Raw genomic sequence first — 25,670 nt, forward strand, 5'->3', positions numbered from 1 at the left:
CTGTTTTTGTTGGGAGGCTTTTCAGTCCCTTCAACTATCTTAGAAAGATAAATACATAAACTTTGCTGCAGTAACTGCTCTTCAAAATTCAACATGATTGATGCCCTGTGTTGTTTATTGCTCAAATAAGAAAAATCAGAATGGACTGCACGATCATTTTGAGATATGGCAAGTCCAGATAATTTTATTCTAACTTAATCATTTTTTTTTTTTTTTTTACCAATCCATCTCCTGGAGGTGATTTATCACAGAGCCTGCCATGGGTTCTTTAAAATAAATGAATAAAGTTTCAAAAAGACAGAAAAGTTGCAGGAGGGCACTAACCAACCACAAAATAAATAAAAACATACTTTCGTGTGTCCCCCCATCACACACACCCCCCCCCAAGAATTGCAGAATAATCCAGTCCACGAGGGGAAATGATTTGATGGCAATGAGCTTTCATGCAGAGAGCACTGCTAGCGGTCCTCAGTGTGGGAAGGAGGCATCTGTACTGCTTTGACGGGAGAATGTGCTCCGCAAAGAACCACCATTGAGTGGACACGGCAAGCGTTTAGCAGATGAAACTTCCTCGGGGGCTGTTTTTGCTCTGCTCTCTGAATGTCTTTCTACTTTGTTCCTTAAGTCAGTTGGAGATATTTTTTTCTCCTTTGACCAAACCAGGAGATTCATCTTTAGACAGAAACTAATCAGCTTGGTGTCATTGCACTAATGGCTTCTCCACTTTGGGCCTCAGTTTAAAAAGTGAAGGGGATATTAATTTCGTGGGGTTGTGGTAGCAAACTACCACAAACCGAGTGACGTAAAACAATAGAAATTCATTTCCTCATGGTTCTAGAGGCCAGAAGTCCAAAATAGAGTGTCCCCAGGGCCATGTTCCCTCAAAACCTGTAGTGAAGAACCTTCCAGCTTCTGGTGGGAGCCATCTGTCCAGCCTGTGCCTCTCCTGCCACGTGGGCTTTTCCCAGTGTGCCTTCTCCTCCTTTTGTACAGGAGACTGGGGTTGGATTGGGCCCACCCTAATTGACAATGACCTTATTTTAACTCAGTGACATCTGCAAAGAGCCTGTTTACAAATAAAGCCATATTTCCGGGGACTGGAGGTTACGGAAGCAGGAAAGATTGGAATCATGGTTGAGAAGAAGGTGACTAACCAAGGCCGAGTAGACATGGCAGGAAGGGTTAGAACCCAGCTGACAAGCATTACACTGGCTTCATGCTTTCTCTGCCAGTTCCCAGTGGCCTAGGTGTTTGTATAAGGGGGTGGATTGAGCATAAACCCAAGGTGGGCGTTTGCTAGGCTGGGGTAGAGAAAGAATGGTGCAAGGAAAGCCATTCCATGGATGGTTTGAGCAGAGGATGGACGACCATCAAGGGAGTCATTGAAGAAAGAACCCCCGCCTTGGGAGGGGGAGCTGAGGAGACCGCCCTGAAATCAAGCAAATCTTACACCATCACATTCCAATGCAAAATATAGGTTGATTTCATAGAAACAGGGTTGAGGGTTGGGGTTCCTAAGCCCACCCCCATATAATACAGGAATCAAGGTGTTTGTTTTACTGCCGAGTTCTATAGAGTAAATTTGTCCTCCTATCTGATATATTATTGGACCTTTAGTTAAAGTTGCATATGAATAGTGATTGCATGATCAACTTAATTATTTACCATTTATCAATTAAAAAAACTGGCATTTGTTGAATATCTACTCAGTCAGCTCTGTACTACCTATTCTCATATTCAGTGGAACATTAAGTCCAACCCTGGAAAGCAAGCATTTTTATTCTCATTTTACACATGAGGAAACAAACTTAAGTTTCCCAATTACCCCACACCCTACTGCTAGTTAGTGGCAGAGTTCAGAATTAAATTTGCAGCCTCTTAGAGCTCTTCCCACCACATCCCAGCTTCCTGCACTGTGTGAGGTGCTTGCACCATGGTATTTTCCTAAAGACGGACTGAAGCAGCTCTAAGGCATCGTGGGGGCATTTAACTTACAGAGATGTACCAGCTGGGAAAAATAAAGACAGTTCCGTCCTTAGACTGTGTGACACTTTATAAATAGTGATTGTTTCTCTTGATTTTCCCGGCCCTTCTTTAGGGGAAAGGGTCACTCTTATCTCGCTTCCTCATGAAGGCTGGTCTGAGAGTTGCACCCAGCCTCCTGCTCCTGCTGGAACTTGGCTTTTCCTGCTAGCCTCTGCTGTCTTCAGGTTGTAGAAGCTTGTCTGATGTGTTGGCCATGAGGGGAAGAGGGTATATGTATGTGAGCCCTGGAGAAGGAGTGAAGGTGACAAAAGAGAGATGCACATGTGGTCGTGGTATTGAAATCTTCTAGGACACTCTGTCTACCTGGAGATACCACTTCCGGATAGCATTTATAGGAATTTACACTTGTTAGGTGAAAGAGAGGCTAATCTCCTGCTGTTCTCGATTATCCCAGACAGTGGAATTCATTACCCAACAAAGAGAATTTCAGTATTCAGTAAGACTCTGGAATTTTAACATTTCTTTTTTCCTACGCTGTGCTCCATGCTTGGAAAATTCTGGATAAACCCAGGCCAAATGAATTTGTTAGGTTTGTCTTTAACCTTGCAAAAACATCTTTTACTTAGAGCCACCACCATAACCCATCTATGCCTACTCATTTGTTTGTCATCTCAGATGCATGAATTGAGCGCTTATGCCGTGCTAGTATTAAAGACTTTTTCGTCAATTCAATATCAAGATTGCAGTATCGTGGGAAGGAAATTCTCTAATTTTAATTCATTTCTATAATATTTGTTATAATCAATGAGATACAACCTATTCAATTTTTTGAATTTTGTTTAGATTTCTATTTTAAAGTAATTTTAAACAAAGAAAAATTGCGAAAACAGTACAAATCATTCTCTTATATCCCTATCCCTACTTCTCCTATACTCCTGCAGTACTGTTAGTGTATTTTATAACCACAGTGTAATTATCAAGGGCAGGAAATTAACATTAGCACAGTATTATTAATCCAACTTATTTGAATTTTACCAATTTTTCTACCAGTGTCTCCTTTCTGTCTTGGGATCCCACGTTCCTTTAGACATTATTTCTTTTTAATCCCCTCCAGTCTGTAACATTTCCTCAGCCTTTCCTTGTTTTCATGATCTTGACACTTCCAAAGGTTATTGGTCAGCTGCTTTGTAAAGTGAGGCTCAATTTGGGCTTGTCTTATGTTTTCTCACGATTGAAGTGAGGTTATGCATTTTTGGTGAAAATACCATATAGATGACGCTTTTCTCCTTCCCAGCACATTGTACCAAAGTGTTCATGATGATGTTGATGTGTCTTATTTCCAGTGACATTGACCTCAATCTCTTAGTTAGGTTGCTGTCTACCAGTTTCTCCACTGCAAAGTTGCTGTCTTCTCCTTTATGACTGATAAATATCTTGAGGGGAGATACTTTGAGGTTATGCAAATCCTGTTTCTCTTCAAACTTGGGTTCACTGACCTAAGCACCCATCAGTAGATCTTGTCTGCGGCATTCATTAATGTAAGTCTAAGGGTGATACTCTTTCCTTTCTTTTTCACAGTTATTAATTGGAATTCTCTTACAAGAAAGCTGGTTTCTGTATTTGATTACTTATTTATATTAGTATGGACTCATGGATATTGATTTTATTCCATGGATGAATCTGATACTATTATTAATTATTTTGTCACTCATATTTTTCCAGCTTTGGCCATGAGAAACTCCTTTAGGTTGGCTTCTGCATTCTTTGAACAAGGATTCCTTTCTTTCTGTCTTTCTTGAGTATTTCCTCATTTTCTGGCCCCATAAGATGTTCCAGACTCATCCTGTATTTCCCTGTTCCAGCCTGGATACAACTACTTCTCCGAGGAGGAGCCTTATTTATTTTATTGGATAATGGTGTTTAGAGACCAAGATACGGGCACTGAGTGTGCTATTGTTTCTGGGGGTCATCAGTTCTAAGCCTCTCCATGAACAAAGCAAGGACATATATGTATGCACACTAACCCCTGGACACCCATATATCTACATTTTGCATCTATGTGTGTATTAGAAACCATGAGTTTGCACCAATACCTCTGATTCCAGGCCAACACCACACAGTTCATTTTAGCCTTCCCCTTTTCCTTGTAGCTTGTTTTTCCAACAGTAAGAAAACTGGTTTTCATTATCTCCAATGTATGTATATATTTTCAGAGTAGTTTAATTCCAGCACACACATTAAGTAGTGTCAGAATTGCTAACCCATAGTTCAGAGTGATCTTTTTGTCTTTAGCTTTATGGTATCCAGTCGAGATACTGTTTTCTGATATTGCTTATGTTGGTTCTTTCCTTCCCCACCCTTCCATGTAGTTTTGTGATTTATCTGAAGTAGGGTTTTACTTTGTTGTGGTGTTGCTATTCTTTTTTGGGTTCCCCCACGTCCTGATTGCTTTTTATTGTTAGTTTTGTTTTTGGAGTGTGCGAAAAGTATGTGAAACCCCACTATGGGCTAAGACTGGACGTTATACCAATAAACATACCCCAGAGAAGTGCCTCTCCTTCCTCATGCAGACACCTCATGCCCAATCCCTCCTTCTTCCCACCCACCCCCTATACATAACCAACTTCTGGTTTCTGCTTCCTGTGTGTTTTTTTTTTTTTTCACAAATGAGGATGTACGTATGTGTATTTTCTTAGATCCCTTTCTTATATGATGGGTCACATACTATAGATGGTCTGTTGGACTTTGCATACTCCATGATGAAAATCACAACAATCAGTTTATAGAGGTCTTCGTTCTTTCTTGCAGCTGTACCATAGTACCATTGTATGGATGAACCATAGTTTCTTCAGCCACGTATTGTTTCCAATGTCTTGTCATTACAGAGCTGCAATGAACATAACCTTCTGCATATCTATTTTTGCATTGTTAGAGGTATATCTTCCCGGAAGTGATGTAGTTCAAAGGATAAGTGTGTATTTTATTAGGTGTTGCCAAATTTCGCTCTAAAAGGACTGCACTATTTTTCATGCCTACCAGCAAAGTATGAGAACACCTTTTTCCTCACAGCCTCACCAATACAGTGTGCCATACTTTTCTTTCTTTTTTGGGAGGGCGTCGGGGAGCAGTTTCATAGGTGAAAAACGGCGATTCACTGATTCTATTTCTATAATTTGGCATGCGTTTGGTGCTTTTTAATATATCTGAGGACCTTTTATATCCTTTTTGTGATTTGTCCACTCATGTCTTTTTCTCCCGTTTCTACTTTTTTTGTCTTTTGTCACCTCGATATTTTAGAGTTTTTTAAATACATTATGGATATTCGCTCTTTGTCCATGGTACATGTTATGAATAATTTGTCCCAGTTTGTCAGTTGCCTTTTGTTCATGATGTCTTTGTGAGGCAAAAAAAACTTAAAAATGTTTATGTAGTCAAATTTATCACTCTTTTATTGCTTCTGGATTTTGAATCCTCCTTAGAAAGCCTTTCCCTATGTAAGGTTAAAGAGGAAATCACCCATGTGATGAAAATAGTTTGAAACATTAAAGACATACACACGGTAGGGTTTGTTAAGATTCCTTTGCAACTGGGAATGTTAAGACCCCTCCCTTATTCTTCTAAATGCCTGGCCATCAGCCTTCCCGGCTGAGTCCTGTTATCAATTGTCATCCACTACTTAGCACCTAATCACCCCATCTTCAAGCTTCCCTGGTCTCTTTAGACCCAGGGACCCCATCTAAAACTACGCGGGGGTATTGAAGACTATCTCGCCTTCGCCAGTGCTTTTTACTCTTAAGTGAATTCTGTTTTGTCCTGGTAGTATTATTAAGTATTAGCAACTTTAGAAGTTTCTGCTGACTCAAGCCCAGAGTCGGCACCTACTCACTTTGCCTCCCTTCCCTTTCTGCCTCATCTCCTTTGTTCTCCTAAAATTCACCTTCCTCCTTTTTCAGAGACCATTCAGCCACAGCCTCTCAGTGGACGAATGAGCACCTTCACAGCTATGCCTTCTGCATGACGCACATCATAGCCAAGTGATAGGGCGTAAACCCGACAGAGTCAGGCCCATCCAGCAGAACACAGATATAACGTCATCTGAAAAACATATGAAAATGAGTCTTTTCCACATGTTGTAGATAATAGTAGCTACAAAATATACTGAAATATTTCAGACCTATACAAGTGTTAGGTTTTCTTCATGTTCATTATGACATTTATTTAAGCACCTTAGCAGGATTTTGTTAGCATGGTATTTTGCATATCAGTAAATAAAGAACCTCAGTGATGTCTGAAAGGAAGACAGTCTTTCAACCTTCCCCTCTCCCTTTCCTTACTTCTCTCTCTCCCTCCCTCCCTCCCCGTGTAAACCAAAGGGTGAAGTCTGTCCTGAGGCCACTGGTTTTGGAAGGTCAGAATGACCTAGCAGTATGCTTAGGAGAGAAGCCATCTGCCAGGAAAACCCAAGATAGAGACAGAAGCCACAGGGCTTGCCACTGCATAGTCATGCATTTCCATTTGTAACATTGACTGGTGTTGGATGTTTTAATAACTGACCTACAGACCTCTGCAGGTTGTCTCTTGATAAATATTTACTATTTGGGTTAAACAGTGACGGGCCAGTCTCAGCTTCATTCTGAAGAAGTCTAATGGAAGGCTGAGACATACTATTTAATAACACGAGCTTCTGAAATTCAGACAGTGGCTGAAGGGAAGAAATGAGAGGAGGAGGATAAACATAGACCATTCTTGTCTCCCACCATGTTGATTGATTGATTGGTTGTTTCTTCATTTATTTTCTTTCAGGGACCCTCAAAGTCTGGACCCACCGGAAGTGAGCAATGCGAAGCTTCAGTATGCAGGGTGGGGCCCCAAAGGCCAGCAGCTGGTAAGCCAATCGAGCTCAGTGACCAGGTTTGAATTTGATGAAGTTTACACATTGTAGGCGGGATCTGCTCACTACGTTCAGGGTCTGTGTTTGCATGAGTTGAACTTTGGAAAGGTACACCAGAATATTCGCCTGTGTAAAATGGACATTTCTTTTTTTGATTAGAGAATTATGTATGTAACACGGTTCCCAGATCTGAGACCCTTGAAGTGGTCCCCACTTAGCTAGCTGCATGTAGACTCCAGACGTACCGTGAGGTCAAGGAGGTAAACCTTGTTGAAAAGACCAATGGGAATTAGCAGAGTCACGGAGCCGTTGCGGGTTTCTTTCATTTTGCTCTTGGAAGCCTGGCTCTGTTCTTCGGAGGGTTTTGGGAGAAGGTGGATTTGCTGGCCATCGTGGAGCCGTCCTCCCTGCGAGCGGCATCGGCATGCGGCCAGCGCTGCCTCGTGGCTTCACATCATGTCCTTCTGCGTCTTGATACTGATTACATACAGCGGCACTTTAAAAACACTTTTCCTAAAATAACACAGAAAATGATTATTTTAAAAAGCTTGAGGTGAGACCGTACTGGATAGTCTGTCTGTTGTCTTAGGAGTTGAAATAATCTTATTTTTCCCAATGGTATGGTTATACTGGTTGCATATTAATTCCATTTCCTTGAAATGACTTAAGGAAATAGGAAAATACAGGCCACAGAACTGTCCTAGCTATGACTAAAGGGTCCCCAGTGCCCAACACACAGCAATCAGGATTCGAAAAGCATGTTTAGCCCCAGTGGGAGTCAGCTTGTGACTTGGGGGGAAGGGGGGGCCAGGAGGCGGGTGAACACCCCCTGCCAACTCAGTTACAAGGAGACGAAACTCACCTTTCCTCAGAGACGCTAACTCTTCCACAAGGAGAAGCCGCAACGTCATAGAAGGTTGTGGAAGCCCGAGACTCGTGTGACTGAGTCTCCAACAGCTGACTCTAAGTCCCTCTGATGTCATGATGGAAGGTGTGTCTGGGAGCAAAGTGCACCCATATCCGTCAGATCACTCCGTACAAGTGACATGTTGCCTCCACAGAGGCTCTCCCAAGTCTCCACGGTCCTCGGGCAGCCCGCTGCCCACAGCCTTGCACGCCGGCCTCATTCCCCGACGCGGGGAAGAGCTCACGGGCAGCCTTCCTGAGGGGCCACTGCCCAGCCTCCATACAGGCGTCAGGGTGAGGACATTATGACTCACACACTGGTCAGCGTCTCTTCCCGGCAGGCCCTCGGCCTCTTCCCTTGTGTCCTGGTGATTATCACTAAGCTTAGGGACTCACGCTTCCCCATCAGCACCCAGGAGAGGCCAGACCCTGGAACCAAGGTCGCACAACCTGGTCCTGCCTTCTGGAAAGGGCTTTTGGTTTACGGTAAATTTAACCCACAGTTCCTAAAGAAGGATGGGTGTGAGCACGTCCGTGCAAGCAAACACACACACTTTAGAATTCTGTCTGGAATTTGCAGGCAGATGGAGCTGCAGAATGTTCCCTCTCTAGGCCACTTGCGTATTAGGCCAGCCCCTTCTGTATCTGAAGCTGCTCGTGTCCTGCTTTCTAGGGGTTGGGGGTGGGCTGAAGGGTCACAGTCATCCTGCTCAACCTCTTAAAGAACTGGCAGCAAAGCTAAGTAGGCACCAGGTTCTCTGAGAAAGCGTCCCTGACTCCACTCCCCACTGCTGGCTCCGTCTCTGGACTCCCATGTCTCCGTGCAGACTCCCATCACTTGGATTTCTTGGTGTGAACTTGGGGTCTCTCCTCTGTTCCTCCAGCTTCATCTGGGCATCCAGCTCCGTCATCTTGTATTCTGAGTGCCTAGCCCAGCGCCTAGTGCTCAGGATATATTTGTTGAGGTCAAAAATGGATGCATGGAGGTGCCTGGGTGGCTCAGTTGGTTAAGCGTCCGACTTCGGCTCAGGTCATGATCTTGCAGTTCGTGGGTTCGAGCCCCGCGTCAGGCTCTGTGCCGACAGCTTGGAGCCTGGAGCCTGCTTTGAATTCTGTGTCTCCCTCTCTCTCTGCCCCTCCCCTGCTCGTACTCTGTCTCTCTGTCTCTCTCTCTCTCTCAAAAATAAATAAACATTAAAAAAATGTTTTTAAATGGATGCATGAATGGGTTTATTACATAATATATCCTTGTGACCCTCAGTCACTTAAACACAAAGTGACTGGGTGCAGACAAGCAGCCACGATCTGTGTGGATGTTCAGGACATTACTTAACAGTAGGGAAGTTCAACTTCCTTTCTGCTCCAAGGAAATGAATGTTCAGGTAAGTAATAATTGCTAGTATTTGGGCTTAGTACCAAAAGTACTAATATGCTCAGGGAATTTTTGAGTTATTAACATTTTTGAACTTCTGGTTTTTATTATACAGTTCTTGTACTGAGTGTGGTTGGTAGGCAATATAACTCACCCCGGAGAGCGTCGTGTACAGGATGCAGGAGTCAACACGCTGTTCCTCTTAAGGGGCCAGGTAGCAGGTGTTATAGGCTTTGCAAGCCCACACAGGAACGTCTGGGTCTCAACTCTCCACTGTGCTGTTGTAGAGAGAAAGCGGTTGTAGTCAACACAGAAAGAGATGGACAGTATTTTGTTCTGATAAAACTTTATCTGGGGCGCCTGGGTGGCTCAGTCTGTTAAGCGTCCGACTTCGGCTCAGGTTACGATCTCGTGGTCCGCGAGTTCGAGCCCCACGTCGGTCTCTGGGCTGATGGCTCAGAGCCTGGAGCCTGCTTCCGATTCTGTGTTTCCCTCTCTCTCTGCCCCTCCCCCGTTCATGCTGTGTCTCTCTCTGTCTCAAAAATAAATAAACTTGGGGCGCCTGGGTGGCGCAGTCGGTTAGGCGTCCGACTTCAGCCAGGTCACGATCTCGCGGTCCGTGAGTTCGAGCCCCGCGTCGGGCTCTGGGCTGATGGCTCAGAGCCTGGAGCCTGTTTCCGATTCTGTGTCTCCCTCTCTCTCTGCCCCTCCCCCGTTCATGCTCTGTCTCTCTCTGTCCCAAAAATAAATAAACGTTGAAAAAAAAAATTTATAAAAAAAAATAAATAAATAAATAAATAAATAAACGTTAAAAAAAAATTAAAAAAAAAACAACTTTATTTACACACACAGATATTCTGGCCCAAAGGCTGTGGTTGCTGACCCGTGTTTCGGGGGGATCGTACGCTCTCTCGGCTGTCCTCAACTGAGGAAAGCCTGGCCCGGGGACCAGCACCCTGGTGACAGGTACTCCCGGGGCTCGCTTTCTCGGCAAAGAAAGTCTGCAACCCATGAGCAGGCTTTGCAAAGACACTAACAAACCCCTCATTGCCAGTTTACTTGAAAAAGCAAATAATACTCCCCGAAGGAAATCTACTCTAATTATAAAGAGTCAGACTAAACTGAGTGATGCTCCTTTGGGAACAGAGAACACAACTGGAGTTCAAGTTCACCGGAGGGCTTTCTGAGCATCCTCACCTCCTGGTGAGGAGTGATTTCAGCAGCTCCTTTGGCTCGGGGACCCCGTAAGTCCCAGGGAGACGGCACTCCACCCTGGGAGCAGGCTAACAGCGTTCTCTCATGCCTCCACACGGCCTCCAGTTACTGACTCTTGCCTCCTAGGGTAACTTTTGTCGGACCTTCCGCTCACATCTTAGGTAATAAGTACTGCCTGATGGGCCCATTGTTAGAGGAGCCTGCTGAGCCTAAAAATAGGAAAATGGATTTGGCTAGATTAAATGAGATTAAGGGAGAAAATATATGTAAAGGGTTGAGGAAGTGTCTTCCCCTCCATCTTAATGTGGTCAGTGGACATAGCCATTCACATTGAAAACACGTGATTTCTAAAGTTTTCCCCGTACTTTATCCCCTGCAGATAAACTTTGGCCTACATGGAGTGCTTCTCTGAGTTTCTCTTCTTTGATCTTTGGTGAAGCCCTCCCCCTTACGTGTGTGTCTGTTCATGTGAAGTCCTGTCTCTGCTAACCTTCAATATGACTCTTTGTCCGTCTGAACATAGCCTTGCATATTCTAATACATAATCTCTGCAAGGACATCGTTTTAATGTTTGTTTATTTATCTATCTTGAGAGAGAGAGAAAGAGCACACAAGCAGGGGAGGGCCAAAGAGAGAAGGAGAGAGAATCCCAAGCAGGCTCTGCACTGTCAGCGCAGGGCCTGACGTGGGGTTCGAACTCACAAGCCGTGAGGTCATGACCTGAGTTGAAATCAAGAGTCAGAAGCGGGGGCCTCCTGTGCGTCTCTAGCACGCTCCTGGAGCTCAGGCCCCCTCGGCCTGTCTTAGCGGGTTAGCGCGCATGCATAGGGTACTTTGGAGAATTGTTGCATGTTTCCCTTTGGAGCCAAGTGCCGTGGAAAGTTCTACAAATGTGATTGCACGGCATTAGACAACAGTAAGGATTGGAGGCTGGCATCTTTGCTGGCCTACTTGGATGATCAGAGACGAAAATGGTCTCCTGTTCGGTTGGCCTGCTACCATGATGGTGACAAATGGACAGCTTTGAAAGGGGAGTCTAATAAGCCTCTTGGGAGTTCTTTAACACTGAGGTGGCTTCAGCACCTGACAAATGACGAGCAGATAGGGTAGCCGGCCGGGGAACCTGCCAGAACTGCCACCGGAGCGGTCCCGGCATACAGGTGACAGTCCAGCAGAAGAAAACGGAGGGATGCTCACAGGCTCCGCTCTCCCGCGTCGAACAGGAAGCCGACTCCGTCGTAGTCTCCCGAGGCACGCAAGGCTGTGGTGTGGATGACAGTGAGAGACTGCTCTGTGTCTTCCTGGAAATGAGGGAATAAAATTAACTATGTTTACCCAGATGGGGGGACTTCAGCTACACTGTGTGAAAAATTGCCTTGATTACATGGCTTGATAGACCCTAGGATACTTCTCCGGGGAAAGTCATGGACAGAATGACTCCCCAAGGAGACTCGAGGAATCTGCTTCAGTGGCTTCTTTGTAAATGGCTCAGATAGCAGCTCTCCTGACGAGGTCGCAGGGCAGACTGGACTCTGGAACATTCTTCCGGCCCCGAGAGCTCTCCGGTTGACGGGGGTGACCGGCGGTTGCTGTGGTTGGTCAGCCAGCGACCGGTGAGGGACCTGAAGGCCAGTCCTTTGTGCACACACAGTTTTGACCATCATTCGCTCACACATTTGTTCACGGTTTAGTAAATTCCCACTGAACACTTCCTGTGCTCTAGACGCTGGAGTTTCACTAAATGCCGGAGATGCAGAAGCGAGGCACAGCTGTCTCCACCTCGTGGACAAGGCACCCATCACCGCGGTTACTAGCCATCGGCACCTGCACCTGTTCCGTGCTGCCCTGCCCGCCCCGCTGCATCTCCGTGTCCTGTCCATGGCAGGACGCGTGACTGCCCCGCATCCCTGCGTGGGTGCTGGCCGAGTTTCCAGCCAGGACTCTTGGGCCCCAGTCTTGGTGCAGTGATGCCCGCTGCAGCAAAGCCCTCCTGACGGTGAGGACATGCCGTCATTCCCTGGCCGCTTGGTGTTCTTCCTGCAGAGCAGTTCTGCTCCCGGCCACAGTCTCAGCCGAGACTGAAGCCTGGGCCTCCTTGGGGGGACCAACCAGGCCCCCGCTTTCATTGTGGATTCTCAAGCCCCACCTTCCGTCAGACTTTCCTTCCAGGGTCCCAGCAGCCCTCCCCCATGCAACCTTTTCCACCCGTGTCCTCTGAGCTGCCTGTTGTGAGCACCTTTGCAGGAGCCCTGGACCATCCTCCCCCTTAGTGGTTAGAGGCACGCGTCCTTAGGTCTGTGACTTAACAACTGCCACGGTCAAATGACTGAGTCTGTTCTAAAGAAGCCAAGCTCTACAAATCAGCTTCTTCTGAGTCCTCTGGGCGCACTGTTTTTTTTTAGCGCACCATTTTACCGAGGGTTCTTTCTAACATGTCAACAGCAAAAGAGAGCGAGGGTCTCACTTCCCGGGGTCACTAGCATCGCCTCGTGCTCCCTGTGGACTCATAGAAAACAAGCCATGCCTCTGGGAGTCAGTGGACAATCCGGAAGAATTAGAGCTGAAGGGTTTTTGTGCTCACCCTCGGCCACTGCAGAGCACTTAGGTTTCTCCTGTAAAGGAAAAGAACCTTTAAAAATAGCCCATTAGATGGGGCGCCTGGGTGGCTCAGTCAGTAAAACGTCCAACTTCCGCTCAGGTCATGATCTCGCGGTCTGTGAGTTCAAGCCCCGCGTCGGGCTCTGTGCTGACAGCTCAGAGCCTGGAGCCTGCCTTGGGTTCTGTGTCTCCCTGTCTCTCTGCCCCTCCCATGTTCATGCTCTGTCTGTCTCTGTCTCTCAATAATAAATAAATGTTTAAAATTTTTTTTAAAAATAGCGATTAGCGTTGTAAAAATTCACGCCACCAAAATGTCAGTAGTTCAACATGAGATACCAGATGGAGAGATTGTTCTTGAAACACCAAAATGCTCTGTTAAAGGGAATAAAGAGCAGACAGGTAATAGACCTGAGAATTCACTCCGTGCGGGTGTGGGCATCTGCAGACACACTGGCATCCATGCAGGGACCCTGCTCTCCGTGAGGTAGCCAAGTGCAGACGGAAGGACGAGTGGGTGGCAGTCACCGCAAGGCCCCGCCCTCACCCAGGGATGGGCAGGTGCAGCCAGGACACCTGCTACCACGCCGGGAGCAAGACGGCAGGAACCCAGGGACAACCCAACCCTGAACGACAAGCCCTTATCTGAAAACCTCATTGTAACATTACAACTGCCTGTTCCGTCTCAGAATCTAAAGGTCTTCATTTAGAGCCTTAGAAGGAGAAGAACCTTTAGTTTGCTCTCTTTTTTTAATGTGTATTTATTTATTTTGAGAGAGAGAAAGATAGCAAGTGAGCATGAGTGGGGGAGGTGCAGAGAGAGAGGGAGACACAGAATCTGAAGCAGGTTCCAGGCTGAGCTGTCAGCAAAGAGCCTGACGCAGGGCTCGAACCCACAAACTGTGAGATCGTGACCTGAGCCAAAATCACCAATGGAGCCACCCAGTTCTATTTTTTTTAAGTTTATTTATTTTTGAGAGAGAGAGAGAACAAGCAGGGGAAAGGTAGAGAGAGGGGGAGACACAGAATCCAAAGCAGGCTCCGGGCTCCGAACTGTCAGCACAGAGCCCAATGCGGGGCTCGAACTCACGGACCTGAGATCATGACCTGAGCCGAAGTCAGCCGCTCAACCGACTGAGCCACCCAGGCGCCCCTGTTTTTGTTTTTTTAATTTTTTTGACATGTATTCACTTTTGAGAAACAGAGAGAGATAGAGCGTGTGTCGAGGTGGGACAGAGAGAGAGGGAGACACAGAATCCCAAGCAGGCTCCAGGCTCTGAGCTGTCAGCACAGAGCTTGATGCGGGACTCAAACCCACGAACCGTGAGACCATGACCTGAGCTGAAGTCAGATGTTCAACCGACTGAGTCACCCAGGCCCTCCTATTTTTTAAGGCTGTTAAAAACAAAACCTGTAGAGTCAGGAGGCCACTTTCAGGTCTGGGTTCTGGCACTTGCCCAAGGTGTGATCTTAAGGCACTTAATCTCTCCAAGCCTCAGTTTCCTCATCTGTAAACTGGAGATAATAATGTGTATCTTGTAGAGGTCACTGTACGGATTCGGTTAATTTATTAGAAGTACATGGTGTAGAACCTCATATAATGAAAATACTCAGTAAGTGATGGATTGTTGTGCTGCTGCTATTAGGATTATTACTTGGCTTAACCAAAATGTAGAGAATAAGAAAAAAAACAGGAATGTCATCAAATGAGTGTTTGGTATGTGTCCAAAGGTGAACGAGGCTACAGGTAACGCAGGGAGATAACACGGGTGTGTGGGTGGGCGCCCAGAGGGCTCAGGCTCTTCTTTGGCTCTTCTCCAGCTTGCAGGTGGTGAAGGATGCTGTTCAGAAAGCTTCCCATCAGCCCCTGTCCCTCTAAGCCTGTACCTCCTGGCAGGTTGGCAACTGTCCGTCTCCTTAGAAAAGGCCATTAAAGGTGACGGCAATTCCCCTGCTCCGATGTCACCCCAGAAATGATCCCTCAAAAGGAGGGAATATGTTCCTATAAGAAACCTGGACGTTGGATCCCCAGAACTTAGTCATCTTGTAATGGGAAATTTGTACCCTGAGACCAGCATCTGTCATCTCCCCTCCCCCCACCCCCCAGTGCCTGGTGACCACCGTTCTATTCCTGGTTTCTGTGAGTTCAGACTTTGTAGATTCCACAGTGAGTGAGATCATACAGTATTTGTCTTTCTCTGCCTGACTTGTGTCAGGTAATTATGTGACAGGAGAGAGGCAGTAATCTTCCAATAGAGAAGTACATGACATCACCTTAAACTTAACACAGTGTGACGTGTCCGTTATAACTCAGTAATGGTGGGGGAAGGCCTGAGGACCTCCTGTTTCCCTGTCCCAGGTACCCTGCCGTGACCCCAGGACCTCGAGCTGGATGGTGACTCTCTCTCCTGACCCTGATCAGGCAGCCACCTGAGCAGAAACGGGTGAGCTGTCTGCCCAAGGGCATGTTGCTTACCCGCTTCTGAGTCACTAAGGGGGCAAAGCAGAGTTTTATCAACGTTGACAAGTCCAATGAGGGGAGAAAGATGGATCTTTCCAGCAAGAGGAAATTATTTAATGAAATGTCGTAGACATGGAGAGGACCAGACTGAAGTGACATCCCATTAATAACTTATAAAAGCCTCTAATCAGTTTGGGTTAATTTGGTATTCATTGTAAAAACATTCATCATGGGCACTGAAGCCCATGACAGTAGCCAAGAAATTAATATCACCGGGATGGAAATTGCCTTATGTATCCTCAAGTAATGGATGGAGCCAGTTCAGTGAGTGATTTACTAGCTCGCCAAGGGTACCCTTCAAGTTTAACGCAATGCACTCTCACTTGGTGGCCCTGTGGGACTCCCTCACTTAATGTGCACTCTAGTAAATAAGCCACGTTTTTGTCACTTAACCCGAGTGGATGGGGCAACATGGCGGAACTGCCTGACAGTCATAGGTAAAGAATGAGGCGAATTTCTTAAAAAACATTTTTTTAAAAAGGGGGCATCTGACTGGCTCAATCTGTTAAGCGTCCATCTTTGGCTCAGGTCATGATGTCACGGTTTGTGAGTTCAAGCCCCACATCAGGCTCTGCACTGACAGTGTGGGAGCCTGCTTGAGATTCTCTCTCCCTGTCTCTTTGCCCCTCCCCTGCTAGCTCTCTCTGTCTCTCCCTCTCAAAATAAATAAATAAGCACATTTTTTTTTTTTAATTTAAGGAATGAGGGGAATTAGGAGGTGGTGGTGGGTGCTTTTTACTTCCACCAACAGGCTCTCGGAAAACACGGGGATTTCCAAACACAAAAGCAGCTTATAACTGTGGGCTTTTAAAGGAAGTGAGGGCAACAATGTAAATAGTAAACTGTGGAGTTTTTAAATTTTTTGTCCTGCTGTATGAACACAGGGTAGGGGCATAAGAGCAAATTCATTCTTGACACAATACAAAAATATGTAGTAAGAGTCACAAAACATGTCCCCACGTTAGCAAAGAAGTCCCTTCTAAAGAGAAGCCAGAAGCAATAGTCACAAATGCATCCAAAACACTGTTATCTGTAATGGTTTTTAAGTTTATTTATTTTGAGAGAGACACAGAGACAGCAAGCGGGGGAGAGGGAGAGAGAGGATCCCAAGCAGGCTCCACACTGTCAACACAGAACCTGACTCAGGGCTTGAACCACAAACGGTGCAATCATGACCTGAGCCGAAATCAAAAGTCAGATGCTTAACTGAGGCAGCCATGCACCCCTGTAATAATAATTGTTAAAGGCTATACATATCCTAAGTGTTCATAGGAGAGTGATCTGCTAAAGCATGGCACATTGGCGGGATGAACTCGTCTGCAACCACAAGCGTTAAAAAGTGGCAGGTGGGTTGCATATGAACATGGGAACTGTATCATCTATTAATTAGCATTAGGACTAAACATAAGATATTTGGTATATGTTTTGCATATGAGGAAAGATGCTTATTTTGGTCTGGCCGAACTATGCACATTTCACCCACTTCTAAAGGTTTCCCGGACACAACATTATATATGCATTAGAAATGGGGGAAAAAAGAAAGCCCATCGTCAAATCTGAGGTTCACGAATCCCGCTCAGTAGACATGTGCTCCGACAATCCCACGGGGTAGAACACAGTGCTCTCTGCTGGGACGGACGTGAGGAAGTCAGTCCTGGGTGGGGGGACAGTGCCTTTAACTGTGTTAGTTTCAAAGTGCTATGCAAATGTGTCCTTTCTCCTGGCTCCGCTGCAAACCCTTGAGAGGTTATTTTCCAGATCCCATGTGTCAGCCCAAGCAATTAAGAAAAAGACAGATTTGGGGTTGAAAGCCAGACCTGACCTGGTTGTACATGATGGTCTGTGAGCATAAACTGTGTTTTCTTCCTGATCAGAGCTTCCCCGATGCAGTTGTGCTGGAAACAGTGTGTTGTTCTTACAAAAAAATCTAATTTAAAAGGGTGCCCACATCAACCTTGGGAATATTAGGTTAGAGAATTTCAGGGTAATCTATCAAATAGAGTTTAAAAGCAGGACTGGAACACTGCATTAAGAAAGAGTGCCTTTAATGATTGGTTCCTTAGATAATGTAACAAGGCAGTTATAAATTAAAATAACCTTTTTTGACCTTCGATGGGGGTGCCAGGGTGGCAGCCGGGTTCACATTTGCAGCCCCAGGCAGACATCCCCCATTGGGTGGAGAGAGCAGGCTCTGGCCATTTGGAGATAATTCCAGTAGCTTAAGAGGTGATCTGTACCATTTGTGCTGCTAAAACTTCTCCTTAGTGTCCGTAATGGGCTTTTTTAGACCCTCTCATGGACTTCTCCCATGTGAGCGAAAGGAACACCTCTTTCTCATGATTCCTAAAATATTTCGCAATTGGAAAATATCAAAGGAATGGCCCCATGTCTTTGGCCGTTGAGAATAACCATGACTTCTCCTTCTTCTAAAAGGCTGTAACATCGTCAGTGCCACAGATAATAACAGTTCCTCACGGGCCACTTTGTTTTATTATCCAGTCATTTCGATTTTGAATAACTTTATCTCCCAGATCAAATGTAAGCTGATCAAGGACAAAGAATGTTTTTCATTGCATTTCACTCTTGCATAGCCCATAGCTCCCTAGCTAGCAGAATACAGGTTTTCAACAAATACTCGTTAAATGGATGATATCCAGAAGGGAAAGTAAAATTAAATGTCAGATTTATGGGCATGGATCCCAAGTTCATGGAAATTGGAAAAACCTGGTGTCATAACCTCAACATTTTAAGATGTAACAACTTGTCTGATGCTTAATCAGCTCAGCAGTTCAGATGATAAGCAATACCATGGCAAGAATTCTAGATTTTAGAGTCAGACTTTTTTTTCCCCTCTGTTTGTTATACTATGAATCATCTCCAAACTGAGATGTGGGTTCTCACTATTAAAATGTGTCAAGAACAGGCTGAACTGAACTTTCTGACCAAAGGGGTGGAAGCTGCTGGCTTTCCTCGGGAATTTCAGAGGATTAAATACTCTCTGTGCTTACCCCACCAAGGCACCAAAAGTGATTTCGTTCTGTTTAATATCAGAGCAAACCATCAGACTTGTTCCTCACTTCTCCGCCAGTCGTATCTGGATTGGTGAATGATGCGGAGATACTTAGGGACCAGCACAGGTAAGACTTAGCTCACTTAGTTCTTGCTTCCGAGAACTTTGGAGACATCTTAGCAACATCTAAGTCAGTTATTTGCAAATAACTCCTTCTGCCCTTTCTTCAAAACAGACTTCACGGGACTCCTCCTTGATGACATTTTGTTAGACTTCATGGATTATTACAAATCAATTACAAACACTGGAAAGTCACAGTACCTCGCTTCTTTAAGAAACCTTTGCTGACACCGGTGTCTTTCCATTCTTTGAGCTGGTTGTGTTCAGTCCACGAGGCATTTATGTTAGTTGTGTAACTCCTGGGGATCCTGGGTCGACTCATGATAGTTCACCTTTAAATTTGCCTTACAAAACAAAAAACAGTGATTTCAGTGTAAACTTAAATCACATTCTAAAAAGAACAATGGTACAAGTGAGCATAGATAAGCAACGAGTCAGTTAAAAAAAAAACAGATCCCGATTTATTTATTTTGGATGTGTTTATTTTTATGTGTAGCATGGCTTAACCGTAGCTCAACTACTTATACTTATAAAGAGCACATAGCAAATTAGCGAATTGATTTTTCTAGCTGTTGTTCAAGTTGGAAACCTACTCATTTATCTGAATGCTTTTGGTTTTTACTGTAATGGCTTCGATGGCTATTAACAGCTGGAACTACGTTTTCATTTCCTTGCTTGGGCCTGATTTTATGAGTGTAAATTACACATGGGGATGAGCCGGGACCAGCCCAGAACTTCGATAGGACGTTGCCACCTAGGCTTTGTGCCTGGAGCACAGGTCTGCACTGGGTCTGTTCCCATAGGCACCACACCGGCATTAACTCCACACTCCACGGCTGCCCCTGGGCTCTCCTACTTTGTCACCTGGCTTCACCTGGGTTTCTGCCAAACCTCTGTGTCGTGAAGTGATACATGTTACTCAGCAGGTGGCATCCCCGTCCCTTCTGTTGCCCAAATCAGAACCCTGCGCTCTTGACCCCCGCCCCCAGCCTGCCTCTGGCCTGTCTTGACCCATCCACAGTCCTGTGACCCCCCCCTTCCTTCCTTTGCCCTGTCTTGACCCATCCACAGTCCTGTGACCCCCCCCACTCCTTCCTCTGCCCTGTCTTGACCCATCCACAGTCCTGTGACCCCCCCCACTCCTTCCTCTGCCCTGTCTTGAATCATCCACAGTCCTGTGACCCCCCACTCCTTCCTCTGCCCTGTCTTGACCCATTCACAGTCCTGTGACCCCCCCCCTTCCTCTGCCCTGTCTTGACCCATCCACAGTCCTGTGACCCCCCCCTCCTTCCTTTGCCCTGTCTTGCCCATCCACAGTCCTGTGACCCCCCCCACTCCTTCCTCTGCCCTGTCTTGACCCATCCACAGTCCTGTGACCCCCCCTTCCTTCCTCTGCCCTATCTTGACTCATCCACAGTCCTGTGACCCCCCCTCCTTCCTTTGCCCTGTCTTGACCCATCCACAGTCCTGTGACCCCCCCACTCCTTCCTCTGCCCTGTCTTGACTCATCCACAGTCCTGTGACCCCCCCACTCTTCCTCTGCCCTGTCTTGACTCATCCACAGTCCTGTGACCCCCCACTCCTTCCTCTGCCCTGTCTTGACTCATCCACAGTCCTGTGACCCCCCCCACTCCTTCCTCTGCCCTGTCTTGACTCATCCACAGTCCTGTGACGCCCCCACTCCTTCCTCTGCCCTGTCTTGACCCATCCACAGTCCTGTGACCCCCCCACTCCTTCCTCTGCCCTGTCTTGACTCATCCACAGTCCTGTGACCCCCCACTCCTTCCTCTGCCCTGTCTTGACTCATCCACAGTCCTGTGACCCCCCTCCTTCCTTTGCCCTGTCTTGACCCATCCACAGTCCTGTGACCCCCCCTCCTTCCTCTGCCCTGCCTTGACTCATCCACAGTCCTGTGACCCCCCTCCTTCCTTTGCCCTGTCTTGACCCATCCACAGTCCTGTGACCCCCCCCTCCTTCCTTTGCCCTGTCTTGACCCATCCGCAGTCCTGTGACCCCCCCACTCCTTCCTTTACCCTGTCTTGACCCATCCACAGTCCTGTGACCCCCCCACTCCTTCCTCTGCCCTGTCTTGACTCATCCACAGTCCTGTGACCCCCCACTCTTCCTCTGCCCTGTCTTGACTCATCCACAGTCCTGTGACCCCCCCACTCCTTCCTCTGCCCTGTCTTGACCCATCCACAGTCCTGTGACCCCCCCCACTCCTTCCTCTGCCCTGTCTTGACTCATCCACAGTCCTGTGACCCCCCCACTCCTTCCTTTGCCCTGTCTTGACCCATCCACAGTCCTGTGACCCCCCCACTCCTTCCTCTGCCCTATCTTGACTCATCCACAGTCCTGTGACCCCCCCACTCCTTCCTCTGCCCTATCTTGACTCATCCACAGTCCTGTGACCCCCCACTCCTTCCTCTGCCCTATCTTGACTCATCCACAGTCCTGTGACCCCCCACTCCTTCCTCTGCCCTGTCTTGACTCATCCACAGTCCTGTGACCCCCCACTCCTTCCTCTGCCCTATCTTGACTCATCCACAGTCCTGTGACCCCCCACTCCTTCCTCTGCCCTGTCTTGACCCATCCACAGTCCTGTGACCCCCCACTCCTTCCTCTGCCCTGTCTTGACCCATCCACAGTCCTGTGATCCCCCCTCCTTCCTCTGCCCTGTCTTGACCCATCCACAGTCCTGTGCGTTCTGCTGTCCTGCTTTTTTGACAGCTGTCGTGATAGCTTCTCCATCCCTGCCATCGCCTCACCCCTGGATTCTACAACGCTGTCTCCCTCCAAATCTACCCCTGCTCCAGAATGTTCTCCATTTCTGCAGCTGAGTGACCATGTTTCCCTTCCACTGGTGTGCTGCCTTTAGGGAGAAAGCCCAAACACCTTGGCCCTTCCTGGGTGCGTTCTCTGCCGTCTCCCCGTCAGCCTCCATGCCGCCAGCTGAACACAGCCACCGTGTACTCCAGTTTCCTGTAATTTGACTGCTTTCCTGGGAACACGCTCTTAGTAGACCCCTTGGCCAACCTCCTTTGCCTGGTTAAAGACACATTGCCTTTCAGATCCCAGCTCACACCTGTGTTTTCCCAAACCCTCACCCTGCAGCCAAGCCCGTGCTAGAGACCCTCTGCTTATGTCCTGCCTGTGCCGTCTTCACTGTCATCAAGTCTCACCCCGTGCAGTTAGGTCCTGGTCACTTATTTCTTCCCCAGCAGACCATAAGCTCCTTCGAACCTCCTCCCTGTCACTGGTGTGTCCTCAGCCCTGTGGAGTAGACTTGACCATGAGTGAGCATCGCGTAACCATTCAGAGGCTGGATGAGGGACTCATCAGTTCACACATGTTATTTACCAAGGTGCAGATCACTTAGCTTTCCCAGCACAAGCATCCTCCCCAGGCCCATTGGTCATGTTTCTGTCTGTGTTTTCACCCTGTTGTAGAAGTTAGCCGGGCCTGCCAGCTTGTGGCGTGCCTCCCTTAACTCTGAACCTTTTCGACCTCCCAAGTTGCTCATGACATCACGTTCGAGCTCAGACTCTGCCACATCCTGGTAAACTTCCAGATTTTCAAAGAACTTACAATTGCATATACATCTATTTTTTGCAGTTAAACTTATTTTCTCCATAGCCTATACAAGCTCCTATGTTTTTTTTTAATTTTTAATTAAATTTTTTTAATTTAAAATTTTAAAATGTGATTCTTTAATGGAACTTGAATGATTGAACTGGCCCCTGAAGTCACGACTTGCTATTTCCTGTAAATCTGATCACCCCAGGACAAGGTTCATGGTCGTTTAGTGAATTCTGTCTTTCCAATTTCCTGTGTTTTGCTTTATAAGGTTGGCTGACTCCAAAAATATCCCTCCAAGAAAGTACAGAATACCAAAAAAACAAATTAGTGAGTCACGGAAATTTACACTATCTGTTCTAGACTGACAAAGCACCACAGAGCCTCTCCATGGCACATCTCGTTAGTTCACACACGCAGTGTCGGCCATGTCCCCGTATCCCCATTGAATCATATCTGGGCTGGACATCAGTGACAGGACAGAGCCAGCCTGTCACGCAGCTGTGTCATAAAGACATGTGCCAGCCTATTTGTAATTTCCCAATGACATGGCAGTCTGTAACTCCTTTCTTCCGATAACCCTGAAACTTTATTGGCCAAGGGTTCAACAGCCTGGTAGACGTTTAGGGAAGCGAAAGGGTTATAGTACAGAGGATTGTTGACACTAACAGTTCTCAGCTCTGCTGCACTGACTTTATAAGACTTGGCCCCGTGCCCACAGATGCTGGTGCATTTACGCCGGGTTGGGACTCGGGCACTGGGATCCACAAAAGCTCCAGGTGCTTCTCGTGTGCAGCCAGACATGAACCTCATGGGTTCAGATGCTGGCACTCAGGAGGACACCAGATGGCCTCTTCCGTAAACTTTGAGACCTCATGGTCACATTTCAACTTCGTGGCAAAACAGAGAACCTGTGAGAGTCTGTTTTTAACCACCACGCCTGTAACAAAGGCGTGTGTCACATTAACGTTGCCAGCCATTTCCAGTGAAACTGTCCCTTCCACGAGGCAGCTGGACCCCGTTGGGTCGACAGCACTTACAGGGGGTTACTAACTGCTTTGCCATTCGCTGTGGTCCTGGCCACTCGAGTCAGTGCAAAGTTAAGATCCAGACGTCTCCGAACTGTTCTGTTTTCTTTTCCTTCTAACTCTGGGTGAGGAGTCATTGCCCACGTGGACAGATGTTTTACACAATATTAATCATTTTTGTCTGATCTTGCCTAATCAGACCTTTAAGCACTGAAGTATACTGAAATGACAGCCTGAAGTAACAGAAGCGCTGGGTTTTAAATGGAAGGTTGTCACCCTGTGGCTGTGTCCACTGGGACATAGGAACTAAGAATAAAGCCACCGTTTCTCCAGGGCTTCCAACGCACACAAGTCACCAGGCCAGGCATTTTGCACATATGGTCTCTTTTGTCCAGCCTGTCTCCATTCAGCAGTGAGAAAACATAAGTTCAGATAATGTGCATCATTTGCCCAAGGTCACGTGTGAGTGATGGTGTCAGAACTGACCCCCGAGTTCTGTAGCCCCTGCTCCTTTTTTGTGCCAAACTCTACGTCCGGGCTCAGTGTCCTCAGTTGAAAAGCCAAGATGACTTAGGTCAAGAGCAAATGAGTTCATGTCTGTGAAAAGTCTTTGAAAAATCCTTTAAATGCCCTGCAGATACAAAGTATTATTATTACTGTGAATGAGGACATTTGTATTCAGGACACCCATAAGAACCTTCCCTGCAATATGTAGAAGCCGACCGTCTCCTGACACAGCCTCTCCTGTAATGAATCCAACACCCTTATTCCCCCCCCCCACAACCATCCTAAAGGGAAACGAAACATTGGCTCAACTGTGATATTTCCATCCAAAATCTCTGCAGGTTCCACAAATGAGCCTTCAGAACCCCAGAGCAGACGCTAAACCCCAATTAGAAGAAAATATTCCTCCCAAGAGAGACCAGATCCTTAGTCCAACATGACATAACTCACATTTGAGTGGTGCACACAGCTCTTTTAGAAGAGCATAGAGGAAACTGTGTGTGTCCCCTTCCCCAGGGGGTGACAACATTTTTTATTAGTTTTCTACATTTAACTATTTTTTTGTTTTAAATGCACTTTTATGTGTTCATGAAATAGTTTATTAAGAATACACATGAGAGGCACCTGGGTGTCTCAGTCAGTTAAGCATACAACTCTTGATCTTGGCTCAGGTTATGATCTCACAGTTCATGAGTTTGAGCCTCACTTTGGGCTCTGTGCTGACAGCGTGGAGCCTGCTTGGGATCTCTATCTCCCCTCTCTCTGCCTCTCTCTCTCTCTCTCTCTCTCTCTCTCTCTCTCTCTCTCTCTCTCTCAAAAATAAAATAAATAAACATTTAAAGAAAAAGAATACAGGGACTCCTGGGTGGCTCAGTCGGTTAAGCATCTGACTTTGGCTCAGGTCATGATCCTGCAGTTCATGGGTTCAAGCCCTGTGTAGGGCTCTGTGCTGACAGTTCAGAGCCTGGAACCTGTTTCAGATTCTGTGTCTCCCTCTCTCTCTGCCCCTTCCGTGCTTGTGCTCTGTCTCTGTCTCTCTCTCTCTCTCAAAAATAAACATTAAAAATTTTTTTTAAAAAATACACATGAAGGGGCGCCTGGTGGCACAGTCGGTTAAGCGTCCGACTTCAGCCAGGTCACGATCTCGCGGTCCGGGAGTTCGAGCCCCGCGTCGGGCTCTGGGCTGATGGCTCAGAGCCTGGAGCCTGTTTCCGATTCTGTGTCTCCCTCTCTCTCTGCCCCTCCCCTGTTCATGCTCTGTCTCTCTCTGTCCCAAAAAATAAATAAACGTTGAAAAAATACACATGAAATACAAAGAATAGTAAAGTGAACACTCGTACCTTCCATTCAACATGAAACAAGACACTGAGTCCCCCTTTGGTGTCCCCCACTCCTGCCAAATGAACCAGGACTGAATTTTCTTTATGTTGCCCTGCTGCTTTTCAAACAGCATTTCGCTGCATATTTATGAATCTCTAGCATATTGCTTATGTTTTAACTCAACATAACTGTTACCATATGCTGTTTATATTCCTGTTGCTTGAGTTTTGCGCCCAATATTGTTTGTGTTATCTGTGGATATTGATACATGGGCTCTCACTGAGTCTTTTTCATTCTACATATATATCCCAACGCCTTTATCCAGTTTCCCGTCTGTGGATAGGCAGCCGATTTCATGTATCCCAACGCCTTTATCCAGTTTCCCGTCTGTGGATAGGCAGCTGATTTCTAGCAAGTGTTTAAATTCATTTTCAGTATGGCTGTGTACAGTTACACACACTTGTCAAAGTTTCTGTGGGTTTCTATTTGCATATATTTGATGTCTAGCAAGGCTAATGTCTCTCCTATGTGCATTTACCATTCATGTTAACCTCTTTCGTAAGACGTCTATGTGCGCCTTTCCCCTGTTATTCTTTTGGGCTCTTTGCCCTTTCTTATTGTCGTGC

The 25,670-nt window shown here is 46.6% G+C and overlaps 1 protein-coding gene across 5 annotated transcripts in view; it reads left to right on the plus strand.

The window, feature by feature from the left end:
• The window catches only part of DPP6 (dipeptidyl peptidase like 6), a 945,711-nt gene that overhangs the window by 766,724 nt on the left and 153,317 nt on the right, over positions 1-25,670 (plus strand). For 4 of the 5 annotated variants that reach the window (XM_043590488.1, XM_043590487.1, XM_043590485.1 and 1 more), the window contains exon 7: positions 6,790-6,871. In XM_043590488.1, coding sequence (XP_043446423.1) covers positions 6,790-6,871 — 82 coding nt within the window. Of the gene's footprint in view, positions 1-6,789; positions 6,872-16,895; positions 16,903-23,827; positions 23,982-25,670 lie in introns of those variants that run through there. The other variant, XM_043590489.1, reaches the window with a different exon arrangement.

This window comes from Prionailurus bengalensis, chromosome A2 (genome assembly GCF_016509475.1).
Source record: "Prionailurus bengalensis isolate Pbe53 chromosome A2, Fcat_Pben_1.1_paternal_pri, whole genome shotgun sequence".
NCBI classification, from domain to species: domain Eukaryota; kingdom Metazoa; phylum Chordata; class Mammalia; order Carnivora; family Felidae; genus Prionailurus; species Prionailurus bengalensis.